At 34.2% G+C, this 21,721-nt stretch overlaps 2 protein-coding genes across 4 annotated transcripts in view; one reads left to right on the top strand and one right to left on the bottom strand.

The window, feature by feature from the left end:
• Window positions 1-5,455: 5,455 nt before the first annotated feature.
• On the top strand, window positions 5,456-8,605 carry TRIM59 (tripartite motif containing 59). Its single transcript, XM_064492493.1, has one exon. It carries the CDS (start codon window positions 5,459-5,461, stop codon window positions 6,668-6,670), a length of 1,212 nt encoding a protein of 403 aa, XP_064348563.1. The 5' UTR covers window positions 5,456-5,458; the 3' UTR covers window positions 6,671-8,605.
• Window positions 8,606-8,856: 251 nt separating this feature from the next.
• SMC4 (structural maintenance of chromosomes 4) overlaps window positions 8,857-21,721 on the bottom strand; it is a 35,482-nt gene continuing 22,617 nt past the window's right edge. For all 3 annotated transcript variants that reach the window (XM_010976358.3, XM_031450093.2, XM_010976359.3), the window contains 11 exons: window positions 19,263-19,488; window positions 19,099-19,178; window positions 18,400-18,552; window positions 17,184-17,310; window positions 13,874-14,063; window positions 12,611-12,755; window positions 12,159-12,332; window positions 11,528-11,710; window positions 11,150-11,382; window positions 10,430-10,613; window positions 8,857-9,994 (listed from right to left, as the gene is read on the bottom strand). In XM_010976358.3, the coding sequence (XP_010974660.1) occupies window positions 9,842-9,994; window positions 10,430-10,613; window positions 11,150-11,382; window positions 11,528-11,710; window positions 12,159-12,332; window positions 12,611-12,755; window positions 13,874-14,063; window positions 17,184-17,310; window positions 18,400-18,552; window positions 19,099-19,178; window positions 19,263-19,488 (1,848 nt within the window). In that variant the 3' untranslated portion in view covers window positions 8,857-9,841. The remainder of the gene's footprint in view (window positions 9,995-10,429; window positions 10,614-11,149; window positions 11,383-11,527; window positions 11,711-12,158; window positions 12,333-12,610; window positions 12,756-13,873; window positions 14,064-17,183; window positions 17,311-18,399; window positions 18,553-19,098; window positions 19,179-19,262; window positions 19,489-21,721) is intronic.

Genomic DNA, 21,721 nt, shown 5'->3' with positions numbered 1-21,721 from the left:
ACAGTAACTCTCCAACCCTCCGCCCTCTAGCTCTGGGCAACCACCATTTCACTGTCTGTGTGGACTGTGCTTATTGGTTTTTATATTATGTGCATTTTTCACATCTAATGTGATAGTGCAGTTTTCTCCATTGACCTGATTGAGTAATTTTCTGTTATTGAATTAACTTTACATTTCTGGGAAGAACCTTATTTGGTCCTGTACTGTATTCTTTTAATGTCTTCAGGATTGATTTATTGCTAATACTGTGTTTAGGATTTTACATCAGTAATCATTTTTGAAATTGGTCTGTTTTTAGTTTGTGTTGTCAGGTTTTGGAATGGTATTATACTATCTTCAAAACAATTTGCAGGGAGAAAGGGAGGGTATAGCTCAGTGCTAGAGCGCATGCCCAGCATGCATGAGGGTCCTGGGTTCAATCCCCAGTACCTCCATTTGAAAAAAAAAAGCTAAAAATAAATAAACCTAATTACTCCCCCGCCAAAAAAAGAAAAGAAAAATTAAAAGAAAATGGTGAAGTTTCCATCTTGTGTTCTGGAGCAGTTGAACAAGAAATTGTTTCTTTACCACTTGAATTGACTCACTAGAGAAGCTTGCCCCCCCCCCCCCCCTTTTTCCAGAGTAGCACTTTTCCAACTTGTGAATTTCTCTCAGGGTTTGCTTTATCTTTTCCAGGCAGTTTTGGTATTTGAACTGACACAGAATAATTTCTTGTAGATTTTCGAATAAAGTAACATAGAATTATGTAAGTTATTCTCTATCATTCTGGCTTTTTCTATGTTTGGTTTATTTCCTTTTTTTAATGCTAACTTGGTACATTTGTTGTTTCTTCCTTTCCCCCCTTGTTTGAGATAGTATAGTAATCTATTGCTGCATAACTATCCCAAATCTTAGCAGCCTGAAGCAACAAAAATTCAGTTTCTTTGGGTCAGAAACCTAGGAGCAACTTAGCTGACTGCCTCCGGCCCATCGTCTCTCGTGAGGTTGCAGTCATTCCAGGATTTTACTGGAACTGAGATATCTTCTTCCAAGCTTACTATGTAGTTGTTTGAGGCTTCAGTTTCTTGGAGGATGTTAAATTAGAGGCCTTAGTTTCTTGCCACACCAGTGGACCTTGATCTCCTTACAACATGGCATCTTGCGTCCCTCAGTGAGAGTGATCTAAGAGAGGTGAAGAGAGAGTCAGAGCCATGGCCTTTTATTACAAAATCTTGGATGTGATAGCCTGTCACTTCTGCTGTATTCTGTTAGAAGCAAGTTACTGGGTCCAGCCCACACTCAGGAGAAGATTATAAAAGGATGTGACCACCAGGAGGTGGAGGTCATTGGGGGCCATCTTGGAAGCTGCCTATCACAGATAGCTAATGGCTTGTTTACTTATTTAAAGAGCCAGCTCTTGGATCTATCAAGTCTAACAATTTTCTCTTTTCATATTCGTCATTTCTTCTAATTTTCCTAGATTGGTCCCCCCCTCCATTTTTTTTTAAAGATGAATCCTTTCTATATTACTTTTTTTGTTTTGTAATGAAGGTATTTGGCTTCAACTCTGCCCTATAGAACTTTTTTTTAAACCCTGTAGATTTTGCTAAGAGTATTTATATTATTTCACATGAATAAATTGCATCTTGGCTGGATAGAGAATTCTTTGGTCATATACTTTTCCTTCTAGACCCTTGTGAACATTGATTGCTACATTGTCTTTTAGCATTCCTTTTTGCTTTGGAGATGTTCTCGTTATCTACAGCTGTGTAAAAACCATCTGAAGGTTTGGATGGCTGCATGTCCAAGATGACTTTTTCAGTAATGTGTCTGGCACCTCATTGCTTCTCCACTTGGTCTCTCTTGCTGCAAGGTAGCTTAGACTTTTTATATAGTGAAGAGGCAGCAATCTGCCAGGCTAGCTAAGGTCTATACCCAGAACTGTCACTTGTACTATATACTGTTGGTCAAAGCAGTTATATATCCTGCCCAGATCTTTTTAAGAGGAGAATAGATTTCATCTCTTGATGGGGGAGTATGCAAAGTCACATCACAAACGAGCATATGTGGGAGCTAACTGTTGTGGCCATTTTTGGAAATTATAGTCTCCCAAGAGAATTTTGAGACCATTATGTTTTTGTTTTCTTTTTAGGCATCTTACTTTTCTGCCTTGATGCATATGGGATTGTCTTTATTTCTTTAAATTTTTAATAGTATGATAATAGTTGAAAGTAAGACAGCAGAATTAGGTTTATAATGAGAAACAGCAGCCTCCTCCCCTCACTCTCCCCACTTTTGATTCTTGCTCTCCAGAAGCAGTCACTTCCATTTCTTTTTAACTATTTCTTTTGGTATTGCTTCTCTATTTCTAAATAATTTGTCTTTAATGTGGTTTCTTGATTTTTTCACTTCTAGATATGTACTGACTTCTTGTAAGATTAGTTCTTAAACACTGTGAAACCTTCCCTTATTCCCTCCTCCTCCCTCCTCTCAATATAATTTTGTCATTTTCTTAGTTTGGGCTGTTATAACAAAAATACCATGACTTAAAAAAAAAAAAAAAGATACTGTAGACTAGGTGGCTTACACAACAAACATTTATTTCTTGCAGTTTTGGAGGCTGGGAATTCCAAGATCAGGATGTTGGCATGGTTGGGTTCTGGCAAAAGCTGTTCCTGGTTTGCAGATGGCCATCTTCCTGCTGTGTCTTCACATGGCAGATAGTAGAGAAAGACAGGGAGCAAGCCCTGTATCTCTCCTTGAAAGGGCACTAATCTCTTTCAAGAGTGCTCCAATCTCATGGCCTCATTACCTCCCAAAAGCTGTACCTCCTAATACCATTGCATTAAGGGTTAGGATTTCAACATACGAATTTTGAGGAGACACAAACATTCAATCCATAAAAGTCATACTTTTTGGTAAAATCATTACTTAATATTTATGACTAATAAGACAACTGAACAGTATCATGTACTATATAGTATTTTCTCTTTACATGATTCTGTCACTTTTCTCTAAATTTAGTTTTCTTGTTACCTCTCAATATGTTAAGACACATGAAATATTATCAGTTCTTTTTATTTACTTAGACATTCCTTCTGGATTTCTCTCTTCTTCCTCCAAGTTTTCCTCTACACTTGCTGCACAAACATTCAGGACTTCATTTCACAGTTATCCTGGTGAGAATTCTTACGTTTTTTCCCTCCCTGCAGGAGTTTCTTTAGAAAGAGTGGGTGAGGGGTGGTTCATTTTTGAGACTTTTCATGTCAAACTACCTTTAGTCTACCTTCAAAACTTACTTACTTTCTCTGGGTGTATAATTTCCCTATTTTCCAGAGAATATTGAAGAATTGCTTGTCTTTTAGTTTCCAGTATTATTGTTACACACACACAGAGTACCTAAATTAAAGATACTCATCCCAGAAAATGTTCATAGGAAACATTTTTTTGCTCCTTTCCCGCCTGCTCAAGAGTCTAGGCTGGTTATGGAAAATTTCTGGTGCATAAAATTTCTTACTAGTTTCTGGAAGAACAACCCCCCTAAGCAAGATAGCCACCTATGTTTTCTGTGTCTCGGGCAGCAACCAGAGTCAGAAAGTTCCTGGCCTTACAAGTTATTTTCAACCCAGGCTTACTTCTGTTAGCCATTTCTCACTTCTCATGAATTTGTTGCCTAAAACCAGTTTTTAATAAATCATCTGGAAGAAGGTAGTCTGAGAACAGATTTGATTAATGTACTTCAAATTATCTACATATTTCTGATAAAATTTTATTAACTTTTACATGCTATGGAAGTAACTTTTGAGACCATATTTGCTTCCATTTTATGTAAATTCAAGAGATACTCTTTTTACAATAAAGTTGAGCTTTTGGGGGTCCTTAAATGGGTTCCCAGGGAAAATGTTGTTTTCTAATTTTTTGATAAATATAGGACTTTGGAGGGAAAGGTTGGATTCTGTTTTAGGGCCAATTTTTGGTACTTAAGCATTAAATAGCTTTAATATTAAATCTAAATTGAATATATGTCCACTGCTCAAATTTTATTCCTTCCTTGCAAAGTGCTGTTCTGTTTATTCCTTCATTATGAATTCTGACATCACTGAAATAAACTGAGAAAATGTTTGTTTTTCTTGTGTGGTTTTCCTATGATTTCAGAGCTCTGTTAGGTATAGTTGTAGTCATAAAGATTTCTCAACATGTAGGCACTTGAATTTATTTGCAGTGAATGTCATCTTCTGTACTGTTGCCCAATTACTTTTGTTTCCTGGAATGCTTCACAGTTCAAGCTTCTTGGTCTCTGCCACATCTTGGCTCATTAGGGTTATTAATATTGTCAATCTGAATGGAATATTTTCCGATGGACTCTTGATAGAACTTTTCCTGAGCAAAGATTTTACAAAACTAAGATTTGACATTTTATTAACATTGGTCTCTTAAGGGGTAGTGTTTATTCAGCCAATATGGAGTGAATGCCTATTGTGTGTCAAGTTCTGCACTCAGACACAATTCCTGCCCTTATTGCAGGCTTATATTCTAATATATAGAAAAATGTTACAAAATTCTTTTAAGTAAAATTCAGCTAAGTGCTAGAAAGTAGTAGTGCAGTGTGCTCAGTGAGATTAACAGAGGACCTAATCTGGGGAGGAGGTGGGAATCAAGTTGAGACTTGAACGAGTAAGAGTTTGCTTTTGCAAATGGTGAAGGTAAGGCACACAGACCTAAGTCTAAAGAGGTTTTTATGTTTATTAAAAGTAGTTATTTGTAGATGTTGTTTTCTCAAACTTTTAAAAGTTAGTTTTTATAGAGGAGGATTTAGTAAGCTTTATATTTTACATGAATGGCACTTGGGTTTTGTCTTGCTTTTTATGGTTCTTCAAACAGTGGTACAATTTGATTTTTCTGTATCAGAGCAAAGTAAGTTTTGAGGGATTGTGGCTTGCAGTGAGGATTAGGTATAAAGGAAGACTGTGAGGTGGTAGGATGAAAAAACGTCAGGCTTCTGTTGTTGGAAATGTCAATAATGGCTTGTTGAGAGGTTGTTATTTGTGTCAGAGGGGGTCTCAGAACTGTTGGTGGATTTCTTTCATGAAGGAAAGATGACTAATGGTGTTCTTTACCACTAATGCTCTAGTGGTCAGTAATTCATAGTTACCACAATCAACACTTCCATCTTTCAAGCTTTTTTTGTTGCAAGAACTCAGAAATGTTTTTCCCTTCTAATTCTTTAAATTAGTATTGCTTCACAATATTATACTATGCTGATCCAGTGCTTTAAGCAGACATACTAGTATTCCATTCAAGAAGCTAAGAAATTTATGAAACAGTTAGAAGTTTAGTCACTTATTTTAGAAACTATCATTGAGCCACCTGGGAGTATGAATTGAAGAATGTAATTTTGCTAGGAATTAACTTGTTATTTCATATGTGCATGTGTCCTTGTTATTTGTAGACTTAAAGTACCTTTTTCTCTTGACAGGAAATGCACAATTTTGAGGATGAGTTAACATGTCCCATTTGTTACAGTATTTTTGAAGATCCTCGTGTACTACCATGCTCTCATACATTTTGTAGAAATTGCTTGGAAAACGTTCTACAGGCATCTGGCAACTTTTATATATGGAGACCTTTACGAATTCCTCTTAAGTGCCCTAACTGCAGAAGTATTATTGAAATTGCTCCAACTGGTATTGAATCTTTACCTGTTAATTTTGCATTAAGGGCTATTATTGAAAAGTACCAGCAAGAAGACCATCCGGATATTGTCACCTGCCCTGAGCATTACAGGCAGCCATTAAATGTTTACTGTCTACTGGATAAAAAATTAGTTTGTGGTCACTGCCTTACCATAGGTCAACATCTTGGCCATCCTATAGATGATCTTCAGAGCGCCTATATGAAAGAAAGGGACACACCTCAAAAACTGGTTGAACAGTTAACAGACACACACTGGACAGATCTTACTCGTCTTATTGAAAAGCTGGAAGAACAAAAATCTCATTCGGAGAAAATGGTCCAAGGTGATAAGGAAGTTGTTCTCCAGTATTTTAAGGAGCTTAGTGATACATTAGAACAGAAAAAAAAATGTTTCCTAACTGCTCTTTGTGATGTTGGCAATCTGATTAATCAAGAATATACTCCACAAATTGAAAGAATGAAAGAAATGAGAGAGCAGCAGCTTGAATTAATGACATTGACAACATCTTTACAAGAAGAGTCTCCACTTAAATTTCTTGAAAAAGTTGATGATGTCCGCCAGCGTGTGCAGATCTTGAAACAAAGACCACTTCCTGAGGTCCAACCTGTTGAAATTTATCCCCGAGTAAGCCAAGTATTGAAAGAAGATTGGAGCAGAACAGAAATTGGACAAATTAAGAAACTTCTCATTCCTGAAATGAAAATTTCTTCAAAAAGGATGCCATGTTCCTGGCCTGATAAAGATAAAAAAGAAGTTGAATTTTTTAAGATTCTAAACATTGTTATAGTTACACTAATTTCAGTGATACTGATGCTGATCCTCTTTTCTAACCATCGCATAATAACTTTTTTAAATGAAATCACTTCAGTATGTTTTTCTGAAGTCTCTCTATCTGTTTACCAAAGTTTATCTAACAATCTGCATGATTTAAAGAATATACTGTGTCACACTTTATATTTACTGAAGGAATTCATGTGGAAAATAATTTCTCGTTGAAAATTCAAGTCTGAATTATTTAAATAGGCTTATTCTATACAGCAGAGACTAACAACCACAGTTAAACGGAGGAATGGGGTAGCATGGACAAATAAAATAGCAAGCTAAACATTATTAGTTGTAACAAATATAGAAATGTTAAACCTTTTATGCTTCTGTTGAATAGAAAGTGTCATCAAAAGTTAGAAATGAGACAGAATGTCTGGTTTTCTGAAAACCAGAATAAAATCTGGTAATTACTTGATTTGAGTATTAATACATTATCCCACTTTTACTGGTTTGAGAGGTTGACAATATCACTGTGACATTTAAACATTCTTGTACTAATACTCCTTTAGCATTATATACTGCAGTGGTTGGCTTTGCACTTCTGTGTATATGTAGCTTTTAATTAAAAAGTGAAATCCTGAAAGGTGTAAGCCTTTATTTTGATGTGGCTTGACACTTGAATGGGCAAATAAGGATGGTGAGAAGAGGTTTTAAATTCAAGCAGCAAAATCTCAAAGTGATAGGGGTTGCTTATGTTAAAAATGTGTTTGATCAGATGTACCTGATCCACACATTAATGTGTTTTAGGTAAACTTAAGAGCCTTAAAATGTTTATCAACATTCATTCCTAATTAAATTATTGCTTTTGGAAATCCAAAGTGCTGTTAGGGACCAAACAGTAACATTTTCTAACCGTTGTTATTCTGTGGTTTGTGTTAATTTATTTTAGGATTGTATTCGACTTTTGTGCAGTCTTCAGTCTTGTCAGTCAAATCAGTTCTTGGATAAAAACTCTGAAACATGGTACTAGAACAGATATTACCGATATATTCCACCCTTATCAGACTGACGGCATCATGTTCTGCATGTCTTTAAAATTGTCTTAAATTTTTCTGTCAAACTTTCTCTTACTCTAATGCCAAAGTATCAATAATCTTACGTTCTTGAATTTTGGTATAAAGGGAGCCTACTTTAAGTCAAATCCCTTTGATTTAGTTCCCGTTTTATTAACAGTGACTGGAGTTGTGGTGCTTTGTGGTAGGACTTTTTGCCTCTCTGTCCATACAACCCTAAGTGCAAGCTCATTTGCTTTCCAGAAATTCCAAATTAGCTGTTGTTCTTAGATCACATCTGCAGTTCAGACTTCCCAGGTCGGATTAGGGAATGCTCCTGCTCCTATAGATAACATGGCTGTAATCAGGACACCAGTTCTAAAATATTCCTAATGTCTTATCTGCTGAGAACAAATCTGAGTACGAAGATGCTTGGCTGTATTGTCAACTTATGATCAGAATCAGAATAGCATGATTAACTGTTGTGTGGGCAAAGAACATTTGGAGGGTATAATGGAGGTATTCAGCTACACACTCACTGTAGACTGAAGTTGCACTGATTTAAGTACTAGTCACAACATAAACGCCATGTACGTTTTGGAATACATGTGTAAGTATTAGTAAGCACTGAAATGTGCCAAACATTTAATCTCACATTTGTGAAGTAGGTATTAACCCTTGCTTTTTGTAGATGAGGAGACAGACACTAAAGTGCTTGCTCAAAGCCATATATCTAGTATATGAAAGACCCAATGTATTCTTTAGAGTTCATCTGTCGTGCTACCTTTAAAGGATTTAAGCCAAGATTTTTATTAAATTAGTTTCTAATCTATGTCTAAGAACTACACTAAAAATTGAAGCGTTTTAGGTTTGACATTAATATTTTGTAACTTGCCAGTTTTTAGTAGACAAAAGTTTATTTTTGGATACTTTCTATGTAGTGTGCATGAATACAGTCAAGGATACAAATAACTGATTCTTATAAATGCTGTTCTCTTTTGTATTTTTACCAGGAGGATGAGATTGTAAAATTTAAAGTATATAATCTTGAAATATTTCTCAGGTTTATGTATAACAAAAGTATGTATTTTAATAAACTCATTTTGGTATTTTATTTGCATTGAGTGGCTTAATATAAGGTGCTCAAACTCAGGAGCAGTTGGTTGCTTTGGAATTTTCATATTGGCTATGGGCTATTATCTGTAACTCTTAAAGTTAATACTAAGCTCTTCTACTCCATTGGTTATTAAAATATATTAATTCCATTCACCTCTGCGCTCACCAATATAAAAACGCTTGATTATATTATACTTCCCCCTGTTACTTTTCCCTTGTATAATCTTGATTTAAAACAACTAACCATGCTTGAGTTTTAGATCTTGTTTTATTTAAGTCCATGGTAATGTATTTACATTTTTAATAGCTATGTTATGATACAAACTGTCTTTGTTGGAGCTTTTAGTACTTTTAAACAATGGTGCACTGAGTAAGGAGATAACTCTTAAATTCCTCAGGATCAGTATCTAGAAATTGAATAGCTAAGGCAAAGACTTTTGATTCAATACCAAAATTTCTTCTGAAAACCAAGTGGCTGCCAACTTATTTCCAGGAGCATTATAATATTCTTGAACTAATAAGAGTGTAACACAGCAACAACAAAAAACCCTTGACAATCTGATGGGCACACAGCACTCTATCTTAATTTCCATTTATACTAAGAAATTAATCCTTATATGCTAGTTATTTCAGACAGTGTCTCAGTTTGCTGGCTCTTCTGCAAGCGTTTCAAGCACATCAGGTTTTAGAAAAGAATGTATAATATTTAAGTTCTCATCCTTATAATTCAGAATGACTGGTTTAAAAAAAAATGTTCCCAGTCTGTGGGTTGTAAATAGTGATTATCTAAATTAAATTAGTCAGTTAAGTAGAATACCTTAACATTTTTACAACAGTAGTTGGCAGGCTTTTCCAGCGTGGGTCATAGGTCCAGGAAGATGTGCTTCAGGTCTTGGTACTGTGATCTACTTTAGAACTTTACTACTCATCAACATTTTTAAACTCTGCAGGTAGCCGTTTGGAACTAAGGGCAAGTTACCTGACCCTCCAGGCATTTTACTTTCTCCAAAGTTGTCTGCTTATAAAATTGTCAGATTCTTACAATCTCCTAGAAGCAGGTATAGAGAATATTTTATTGGACTTGTAGCATGTCTCTTAACAGCATAAAATGGTAACCAGTTACACGATCCAGTTTAGGAATATGTATTTTATACAATTTATAACTCTTTACAAATAGTAAAAATATGCTGAATCTATGCTGATTCAATTTGAGGAATCTTAATTATAAACAAATTTAACAAAGTCCTTTAGATGCAATTTCTTTTGGGTTTACTGCAACACTTTTTGTTATATTGTATGTCTTGTAAATTCCAATAAGTCTATCTGAAATCTCAAACATATTATTTCGAAGAGAAATTATTATGAACTGGGCATTTTTTGTTTGTTCCTAAAAAGAAAGAAAGAATAAATTAGAAAAAATAAGTAATATGTAAATCATAATAAATATCTAAGTTTTACTTCCCTGATACATTCTTGGGCAATAAATTCAACACTGATAATTAACATGAACAAGAATGATGATAATAATTCATGAAACAGTATTTGGGTTTGAGAACAATTTGGGTCCTTGGTGGAAAAAAGATCTAGGAGGACTGGAGATTCTAGCTGTGTTTCTGCTACTAATTTACATTATCCATTTATATTTTACTTTTTCAAAATGGAACTACTTGGCTTATATAAACGACTTGGTCTCCTTTGATACCATGGAACGTGGGATTAAAGAATAGGGGAAAAAAGCTCAAAAGAAGTCAAAGAATACCATGTGTAATGTTTAGAGAAGCCATAAAATTTTCAGAATGAAAACCTCTAAATGATTACTTACATATATGTAAAATGCAACAATGGACACATTTTTGAAATCAAGGGCTGCATCAATCTCATCCATGAAGTACAGAGGAGTGGGTTTGTAGTGGTGAAGAGCGAATACTAAAGCCAATGAACTAAGCGTTTTCTCTCCTCCTGAAAGGTTGAAGATCTTCTTCCAACTTTTCTTAGGTGGTCGAACACTGAAATAATTAAGAAAATCTCTTTATAAGTCAAATTACTCATAAAACTGAAGTGAAGACTTCATGATTTGTTTCCTATAACTGGCTTCTACCACCTTCTTTGGGAATCTCTAATTTGTATTTCACTGATCTAAGCTTTTGGGGGGTTCTTTTATAACAACGTTATTGGAGGATGACATAAGAACACCTACCAAAAATTTAAGATTTAAACAGCAGGCCAGCAAGTAATTCTTGCTACTCTTCCCCTGTTTCCAATGCAGTTTTTTGCTTTGTAATTTGAAAATCCTGATGTTAAACTGAAATGGCTTGAAAATTAAAAGATGAACTAGACAAATATTCTGTAAAAGCAGGTATTTACTGTTTGCCTAGAATTGAAGCTGTAAACTGCCAAAATGTAATCAAACTAATATTTATCGAATAAATCAAGTTGTAGACCTAACCTTCACATCCTACCCCTAAAAAATACTAAGTTTGGAGACTATGTAGAGGTATGTAACAGAAGGAGCCAAAAACTCAGCATATGTGTAATTACAAACCTGAACATGATTCCTTCAGAGAAAGGATCCAAGCTGTCTACAAGCTCCAGCTCAGCGTCACCTCCCAAAGTAAGCATTTGGTAATTTTCCTTTAACTTATTTGTTATTACATAAAAACCTGCCATGAATTCATTAAGCCTTTGTTTCCGAAGATCCTCATATGCCTGTCTAAAATTATCTCTTTCATTAGTAATTCTGTCCAATTCTGCTACCCGTTGTAAATATAACTCTTCCTATGAAAATATGAGAAAAACATCTGTTCAGTTATACATTTGAGATGAGAATTAACACTACTAATTATATAAAATTAAAGGCCACAATTTAGACTAAGGAGTAAAGAGACTTTCTGACCATTACACATGAATAGATCATTCGTACCTTCTTTTTATACTCTGCAATGGCACCAAGGTTTGGTTTCATTTCATGACATTGAGCTTCCAAAAGCGCAATCTGATTTGTTATAGAGTCTGGGTTTTTGATTGCTTCAAGATCCTCTGGGCTTAGAACTAAGATCTCTTCAACAGGATTATCTTCTATGGGATGCAATGATATTTTTGCAATCTAAAAGTTTAATTTAGATGAGTGTTAGGAAAGGAACAATATTATAATTCATTGCTAAAAATAAAACCCCCCAAATTAATATGACAAATTACCTATCTATTAGAACAACATATACTAAGAAGTGGTGATTAATCTGTGTATCAACTATTTTTCAAAGGACTTGAAGAAAAACAGTTGTAGTGTTCCCAAATGTTCAGATAGCCTTTTGTTAAATCCATTATCAGCCCTGGGGTGAAAATGTTGACTAATTCAAACCATTACCCATATCTTTCTGTATGTAATAACTATATATTGTTCATTATGTCACCTATAAACCTGAGAAGTGATTATATATAATGAAATTAAGAATCACAACATACCTTAAAAACATACACAAAAACCCCAGCCAGCCCTTTTCCAAAAAGAATATTTTAAAGTTACACTTAACAAACAGTAATAATTGGCTCACCTCTTTTTGCCAATATTTTATTTTAGAATTATGTTCACTAATGTGACCATCTATTTGTTCGAGTTTCAACTTTATACTAAGTGCATCTTTCTGAAGAGCGTGTTCATGTTCTTGAATTACTTTTAGTTCTTGAAGTAGGTTACGATGTTCTTTCTGGATCTCTGGTAAGGACTCCTAAAAACCAAGAAGAGCTGCTACAGATGATCTTCCCAAATAGAACAGGAATTTTCACATTAGAAAGATGAAGAAATTAGCAATCTCTCCCCATTCCCCTTTCATTTAAAGTTAAAATGTTTTTATTTATAGAAAAGCTACAATACAGCATTCATTTCTACTGTACAGATAAAAGTTAATATAGTTATGTTTTAACCTACTGAGTGTTTACTATGCAAGGTACTGGTGTCATCTATAACTTAGCTGCTTCAAATTCCATCCCCTCCCCCTTGTCTTACCTCTGCAGCATTTGTATTCTTTATGACCTCTGTTGCTTTGTCCTCAAGACTTTTGAGCTCTGCTGTTAAGTCATTTACTTCTTTCTCAGTATCTTTTATTTCTTTCTCTGTGCGAAAGACAGAGTCTTGTGCTTTTTTAAGATTTCTAAACAAGCAAAATGATGTATTAAAAATGTGGTAATGTGTGATTTGTTATACTGCTTCTGAAAACCTACCAAAGAACTTTTCAAGACATTAATGTGACATTTTTTCTATCAAAGATTTTAAAATTTATGATTTACTAAAATCCTTAAATTGTTTTTATATGTTTATACATATACTTGTGGGATGTATATTTTATGAAACTCAGTATAAATTAATGCCTTATGTAATCTTTGCATATCATCCAATGTTAGACTATGAAGCAAAGTTGTTCACTGGATTATTATATTCTTGTCATTTTGTTATCTGATTGGAGATTCTTAAGTATTGACACTCATGAAGATTTACCTTCAAATAAATAAATATCTCTTGGTTCAAGTCAGGACAAACAAGTGCTGAAGCGGGGAGGAGCAGGGGATGGGATGACGATGACAATGACAAAACACACAACTATTTTTTCCCTTAAATAAAGTTACTTCTACTTTGATAATTGTTTAAGCAAAACAAATGGCTTATTAAGAGCCTTATCTCTGAACAAAAGACACTGCAGTAACTGAATAATCAGACAATCAATGTGCAACCAATATAATAATTTTAAGACAAAAGAAACAGCTATTTACATTTCAACATTTTATATACATACTTAGCTTTAATTATTATAGAAATACTTTAATACTCTAAAAATTAGTGAAAAACAAGATCTATTTTGAATGTACTAAAAACTTTTTGGGACAATGGAATAATCTGGTTAATTAAAAATTTAAGTTATTAAGTCAATTTTGCTAAGAGATCTCATCTTTCTTATTCTCCTAAGACCTAGATCTGTTTAAATGAATCACCATCTACTCCTCTAAGCCAGAGAAACAAAGCTCTGATTTCTATGTTCTCCTAACAAGGGCGTTATATAACCACACTTTGCCAAGGCATACCTGTTTTTCAGTTTTAAAACACTGGTCAATGGTGTTTATTATAGGTGTCCACCTATTAAAATCCTACTAGGTAATAACACATCAGAGAGGCTTAATAAGCAACAGTACCAGAAACATTTAATGGACATTAAACATTAACCCCTTTTCAAATGTGGATGTAGGGAAGAGGAAGACAACAGTATGCATACTCTACCTGTCAGCAGTCTTGATTGCTACTTGGGCTTTAGTAATAGCAGAAGCACATTCGTCTAATTGCTTATTTATTTTATCAAGTTTGTCTTGTTGGGCCTTAAGTTTATGGTTATTAATTTCTACGATGATATTGTGTAATCTTTTAACCTCAGCTTCCACTTTACCAGCTCTCTCAGCCACATTGTCATATTCTGGGGGAAAAAAAAAATTAATTCGTGTTTCTAGGCTAATAGGCATCACGGATTAGATGTACATCTCTTCAATCAATATTACTTAACCTGATGCATACAAAAGAAATTTAAGATATCTGAGGAAACATATCTCAAAAACAAAACAAAATGCAAAACCCACAATACCCTATGTCAAAACAAAAGGCATTGTAACAACACATGGTTAAATTCTCTGGCTAAGTTGTGAACATAACTCGTTTCTTAATGGGTGCATGCCCTGAAGCTCTTTTCAAAAAGATTCTTTAGGGTACTTTCTTGACTGTTGGTCTTAATGATTTTTACCCTTAGATAGGCTACGTGCCTAACTATTGCCCACGGTGCAGAAATTGTGGTTATTTTATTCTGCTAACCTAGAGTTCTACTCTTTATAACAAAAAAAGTGGGGGAGATAGAAGTGGCATTTTTCTCTGTGGCACAGAAAGCCGTAAGTTATACTCCTAGATTCCCTTGTACCTAGGGTTCACACATAATTTAGGTCCATTTAATCAAAAGAATTCACACAATTTGGATGGCAAAAGTGATGAACTGAATATGTTTCTGCTGGTGGTCATGGAAAAGCTTGAGTTTTCTTGGTAGTGTTAGTGGCTCTAATGTTCACTCAAAAGCTTTGTGAATATTGACAGGCAGTGGCATTAACTCTGATGGTGTAGATTATAGTAGGTACAAATGTGCTTCTGCTGTTGTCAGTTGTAGTGTCATCTTCCCAATTTGAAAAATGACTTTTCCCACTGTAGAAGAGGCAGTATAGCTTGTTTGATGGCTCTGCAGAGTTGCTCTGGATATTCTTGAAGGTTCAACCTAAAATTTTTCTTAAGCCATCACAATTACTCTATAAACAATCTTACTCTCTTACACACACGCGCTACACAAATCCTACTTACAACTGGCCAGAGTGGATCCTACTCTCCATAGGTGAATCATAACCACTATATATATATATACAGAAGGATGAGTAAATGTAAGTTCAAGCTATCAAGAATACCTAGAAAGGTAGAGAAACCGAGCCAACTTATGCAATGAGATTCCCATAAAGCTCCTAATGGGAGGTATATAACATTTAGCATAGGAGAAAGGAGGTAGGGTTTGATGAGAGAAAAAGATTAGATAAAGGCTTAACTATTGCTTCCTCTCTTCTCTTCTGTTAGGTAGGTTGGAATTTCAATATTCTCCAAATCTCACAACTGTTTATCTTTTTGTCTTAATTATCAGAGAATTCTTTAGCCTGATATTTTGACCCATCTATTATTCATTTTTTAGTTTTAACATTATTATTTTAGTGGCAGTACTGAGGATTGAACCTAGGACCTTGTGCATGCTAGGCATGCGCCCTACAACTGAACTATACCCACCACCCCCACCATCTATTGAGTTTAATTCCAACCTCTATTTTTTATACTTCTGAGATTACCGCTTGGCTCTTAAAAAAGCCAAGTAAAACAAAGCCTTGCCTTTTTTCGGTCTTCTGAATCTCCTTTTTTCCTAAGGATACTAAGATACTGTATTTATTGAAGGAGATTTTTGCTCACAGTGGTGACGTTCTCTGTGGCTGAAGTTCCATTAGGCTGCCTGTGTGCTTGGTTCCCTGCGTTCCCAGCTGCTGTGGAATCTGGCACCACGACTTATACTGGGTGATGGGCCAGGTATGTAACTGGAAAGGGTTCAACCCTTTAAAACATCTTTTTCCTTATTTTTAACTATCTGCCATGCATAAAAAATTAAAAAAAAAATCTATAGTAGCATGTCTATTAGAAGTAGGAGGGAAAAACTGACATTACATAATTTGTAATTTTATACCACCTTGCTCCCCTTCTCTATACATTAGCCAGAGATTTTTAAAATCTAAATTAATATAAAATGAAGTATTTAATCTTAAAGCCACACTTGCAGAGATGGGCCTCCATGTTAGACATTAACAGAGTCTACTAATAATAGCCAGCATTTCCATGAGAGGAGATATAAACCCACAGATCCCTTTTCAAACAAGAATAAAATACAGATTTCTATAGTCTCTCTGTTAAAGTGTTGCTATAAATGACAAAGATATGTACTTTGGTGTTTTAATTGACCAATAGATTCCATCAAAGCAGTCACAACAAATATTGTAGGTATTGTGGGGAAAGAGGAGTAGGGTGAAGTTCTTGCATCTGCAAGAACAAAATGTGGATCCAAAATAAATGCAAAGAAAAAAAATTCCTGTTAGATTATACCACTTCCCTGTACATCACTCTTCAATGGCTTTCTATTTCACCTGGAGACATGGCCTGTAAGGCTCTATTCTCTGGATTCTTCCATCCTTTACTCTAACCACTCTGGCTTCCTTGTGTTCCTAGAAACTTCTGGCATACTCGTGCTTCAGGGGCTCTACTTGGTCCTCTCTATTCTTCTTGGAATGCTCTTCTCTCAAATATCTATATCTGCACTCATATTTTTGGGTCTCTGCTCAAATACCCATAGCAGCGGCCTGTCTAACTGCTGCATCTATCTGGACTCCCCCATCTCCATCCCATCCCATTTTCCTGGTTCCTAAGCAATGTATTTGTTTAGTTTTCCCATCTCCTAAGTGTGAGTTCCTTGAAAAGAGGGACTTCATTTTTTTCCCTGCTCGATCAACAGCACCTAAAACAAAGCTTGGTCAGTAATAGATGCTACTTGAGTGAATGCCTCAAGATTAGAAATGCAGATGAATATGACGACAAAAACTTACATTTGGATAATTGCTCCAACTCCACTCCAACTAGTTCTTTGGGATAAACAATCAGTACTTGCCTTCTTTTGCATGGGTTCCAGAATCAAACTGCCTTGGTTCTGAATTCCTATACCACCTCTATATGCTGTGTGACCTTGGGCAAATTATATAAATCAGTCTGTCTCAGTTTTCTTATCTGTCAAATTAAGTACTTAATTTAATAACTCTTTATAACTTTCTGAGAATGAAATAAAAACCATAAACAGAGTGGTCACTCGTATATAATATATGTAAGCTGCTACTTTTTATTCTACAAACTGCTATGTTAAACATTTCAATTACAAACCTGTGTTTGACCATGGAGGGAAAAAGTCTGTACCCTTTATTAAACATACCTGTTTTGAAAGCACTAACATTTTCTTCTAGCAATTTCTGCTTTCTTTTGTCAGGGGCTGTAGCAAGAACATTAGCTTCAAGTTCCTTAACTTGGACATTCAAATATTCTTCTTGCTCCGATAAACGCTACAGAAATGTTTCCACATGCAAGGTCAGTATTTTAACTTATTAACAGTAACATTTGCTTTACAGTTTAAATTAAAAAAAAAAAGGCACTTAAAATCTTTAAGAAAAAGATAAAAACTAACAGGAAAGGGGCAGAAAACATGAATAATTAATATAAAGATTGAAAATGACCAACAAAACACATGAAATGTGTAAATTCATTACAAAGATAAGTTAAAATGCCATTTTTTAGTATATCAGAGTAGCAAACTTCTACTGAAGAGAAGCTAGTGTTCAAAGACTTGGAAAAACTATTTGCATATGCTATTAGCAGTAAATGCATCGGAACCATCTTTTTGAGACCAATTTGGCATTATGCAACAAATTAACACTGTACACATACTGGGTAATTATAATTTTAGGACTCTAACCTAAGGAAATAATTGGATGAGTGTATTAAGGTATGCCTAAAAAGGATATTTTAAACATAGCAGTGTACATAGTATCACAGAAAAACATTAAAAAAATTGTGGTACAAACAAAATATGCCAATGCATTTGCAAACAAAAGTACGTTTACACTGACTTGGAAAGAAAACCATAATTAGTAAGTGAAGAAAAGTTAGTATGAGACTTTAAAAATCCATATGCATATTTAATATGTATCTATTGTACCTTATACATAAACAAATACATGCAAACTAGACTATTTATACTAAAAGTTGAAGGATGTACATAAAAATTGAAGGTGATTAATTTTTGGGTATTTTCTAAAAACTGTTTTTTGGTTTTTTTTTTTAAAATTCAGTGGGCATGTACTACTTTTTCATAATTAAGAGAACATTCTACTCTGAAAAGAGAATGAAATAAAGGGTCACACAGTTGTTAAGGGAAGACATATTTCTATGGAAGTACAAATGGAAACCAGGAATAGCTGTGGCATTTATCCATTAGTACTCAAGGGAATAAAAACAACAGATAAGCCTTACACCTAGAGACCCACTCTCCACCTTCCCTTATACTTTAAAATTGTAAACAAATAGCAAAATGCTTCTGCCAAATTGCTGCTGAATTCCAATAGTTTCAGCTAATATTGATTAAAAAAAATTACCTGGATGCTTGCAGTAAACTTTTCTAACGTATTCCTCATTTCTCGTTCACTATGCCTTAACTTAACTACTGCTTCTTCCAGTTGTACTTTCTGTTCCTGGATTTGCACTGCTTTTTGAGAGTCTCTCTGCAACTGTAATTCCATTTTATTTACCTACAAAGAAAACCAATGAAATAATTTTACTCCAAGAGTCATTTCAAATTAACAGCAAACTCAATTTATGAATGAAGAAAACCTGAACTTCTGATCCTGAACATTCTGACATTCTTTTATACTTGTGGGCAAATAAAATATTTTGAAATAAAATATGGAAACATGCATCACAAGTCTTTGTTATATTTATACCTTAAAGAATTATTTTGAAATACAAAAGACAATTATGTAACGCAGCAGTATTTACTAGAGACAAATTAAATGTCAAACAGCAAGTGAATGGTTAAATAAATTATGGTATGATCAAAATGTCATAATAAAAAGATACATGTGTTGAACATACACTTTTTAATTAACCTACTTTTAGAATTTTAAAGGGTTTTAAAATCCCACAGCATATATACTAGTCATTTAGAGAAAAAAATTCAATCTATTAATCGAAAATTGGTTACAGTACATTTAAAATGTCAGTTTTATAGTATGTTACATATCAATAAAGCTGCTTTAACCAAAAAACATCTTGACTGTAAGTTTGTATATGCTGACCTCTTCTTCGGAGATTTCAACAACAACTGATGAACCCATCCTTCCTTTCATTACTTTGCTTCCACCGCCAGTCATTGTCCCTAGAGAACAGAGGAGAGAAGTGAGACTTAGATGCCTCTCCCAACAAGATTAAATAAACTCAATGGCAGAGGAAAAACCATTACCTGACTGTTCTATGATCTGCCCCTGTAATGTTACCACTCTCCATCTTCTGTCTTTCTGATAAGCTACTCTTGTGGCTTGATCTAAGTTGTCAGCTACTAAGGTATCCCGTAAAGCAAAGTAAAATGCTTGGTGAATTTTCTCATCTTTTACTTTTACTAAATCAAATAACCGAGGTGTATTTTCAGGAGTTTGAATTCTGGTCATTTTCTTTGCCCACACTGCCATCTAAAAGTTAAAATAAAAAAAAATTAAAAAAAAGTAAAAAAATAAAAATAAAAAATGTATAAAGAATATATCATTTCTTTTAGGTATCATTTATAGAATACATATGTATTAAACATAAGGACATGTATATAAGGTTCTGAATATCTACATAATTTAGTATTACTTTACTTTTATTTTAAAAAAATTATGAAACTATTCACAGATGGCATGATCATATATGTATGATATATTTATCTACAAATCCTGAGGAATTCACACAAAAAACTATTGAAACTATTATGAATTCAGCAAAATTGCAGAATACAAGATCAATATGCAAAAATTACTTGTATTTCTATACACTAGGCAATAAATAATCTGAAACTAAGATTAAGAAAATTCCATTTATAGTATAATAAAAAAAAAAAACCCAAACAAAAAACAGGACACTCTTGACATTAAAGAAGAAAAGCAAAAGACTCTTGATTTCAAAGCTTACTACAAAGCTACAGTAATCGAGACTGTGGTACCAGTGCAAGGACAGACATACAGATAAATGCAGAGTCCAGAAATAAACTCTTACATTTATGGTCAGCTGACTTTTGACAAGGGGCACCAAGAAAATTCAATGGGGAGAGAATACAAATGGTGCTGGAACAACCAGATATCCACATGCAAAGAGTAGAGCTGGACCTCTACATTGTATCATAAAATTAACTTAACACAGATTAAAAGCCTAAATGTAAAACCCTAAGCTGTAAAAATCTTAAAGCAGGAGGTAAATCACTGCGTCACTGGATTACATAGTAGTTTCTAAGATATGACACCCAAAACACAAGCAACTAAAATAAATAGGACTTTTATCAAAATTAATTTTGTGCTTCAGAGGACACCATCAAGAATGTGAAAAGACAACCCACAGAATGGGAGAAAATATTTGCAAATCATGTATCTGACGAGACCTGTATCCAGAATAACAGAGAACTCTTACAACTCAACAGTAAGACAAATCAATTGGGAAAATGGGCAAAGGATCTGAATAGATATTTTTCCAAAGATAAAAGGCCAATAAATAAGCACATGAAAAGTTGTTCAATTTCATTAGTCATCAGGAAATGCAAATCAAAACCACAATTAGATACCATATCACATCAAGTAAGATGGCTATAATCAAAACGATGTACAATAACAAGTGCTGGTGGGGATATGAAGCACATAGAACCCTCATAGACTGCAAGTAGGAAATGGTACAGCCACTGTGGAAAAGTTTAGCAGTTTCTCAGAAAATTAAACAGTTAACATGTGACCCATAATTCCACTCCCTAGGTACAAAAAAGTGAAAACATGTTTGCAGAAAAACTTGTGTATGTGAATGTTTACGGTAGCATTATCCATAACCAAAACATGGAAAACAACTCAAATGTCCATCAATTGATGAACAAAATGTGCTACATCATGTAACAGAATAACATTCTGCAATAAAAAAAGAAATGCTGATACAACATGGATGAATTTTTGAAAACTAAGTCAAAGAAGACATACATAAAAACCTACATATTATATGATTCCACTTATATGAAATGTCCAGAATAGGTAAATCTACAGAGACAAAAAGTAGATTAGAGGTTGCAGGGCGATGGGGAGTAGAAGTAGGAATACTGACTGCTAAAGAATGTGAAGTTCCTTTTTTTGAGGTGATGAAAGTATTCTGGAATTAGACAGTGGTCATGACTGAACAATCCTCTGAATGTACTAAAACCCAATGAATTGTATACTTTAATATAATGAATTTTATGGTTGTGAATTATATCTCAGTAAATGGTTCTTTTTTTTTCCCCCCATAAACTACATTTATTAGAGAGGCTTATTGTTTAATAATCTTTGGGCATATTTATAAAATAAGACAATCACTGCCACTGCAGCTTTAATTTAATAGACAGCAGAAAAACTAGAGACACTTAGCCACATGAAATACAAATGAAAAACAGGTCTCGATAAAATTTGTTCCAAACATTAAGAATATAAAGAAAGATATTAGCATCACCTCACACCAGTCAGAATGGCCATGATTAAAAAAATCCACAAATGACAAATGCTGGAGAGGATGTGGAGAAAAGGGAACTCCCTGAACACTACTGGTGGGAATGTAGTACCCGTGGGAAATGCATTCATTTTGGAAAACAGTATGGAGAGTCCTTAAAAAACTAAAAATAGACTTACCATATGATCCAGCAATCCTACTCCTGGACATATA

The sequence above is a fragment of the Camelus dromedarius genome, chromosome 2 (assembly GCF_036321535.1).
Source record: "Camelus dromedarius isolate mCamDro1 chromosome 2, mCamDro1.pat, whole genome shotgun sequence".
Lineage (NCBI taxonomy): Eukaryota > Metazoa > Chordata > Mammalia > Artiodactyla > Camelidae > Camelus > Camelus dromedarius.
Note: the sequence above shows the minus strand (reverse complement) of the source record. Positions and strands in the feature narration are given on the sequence as shown.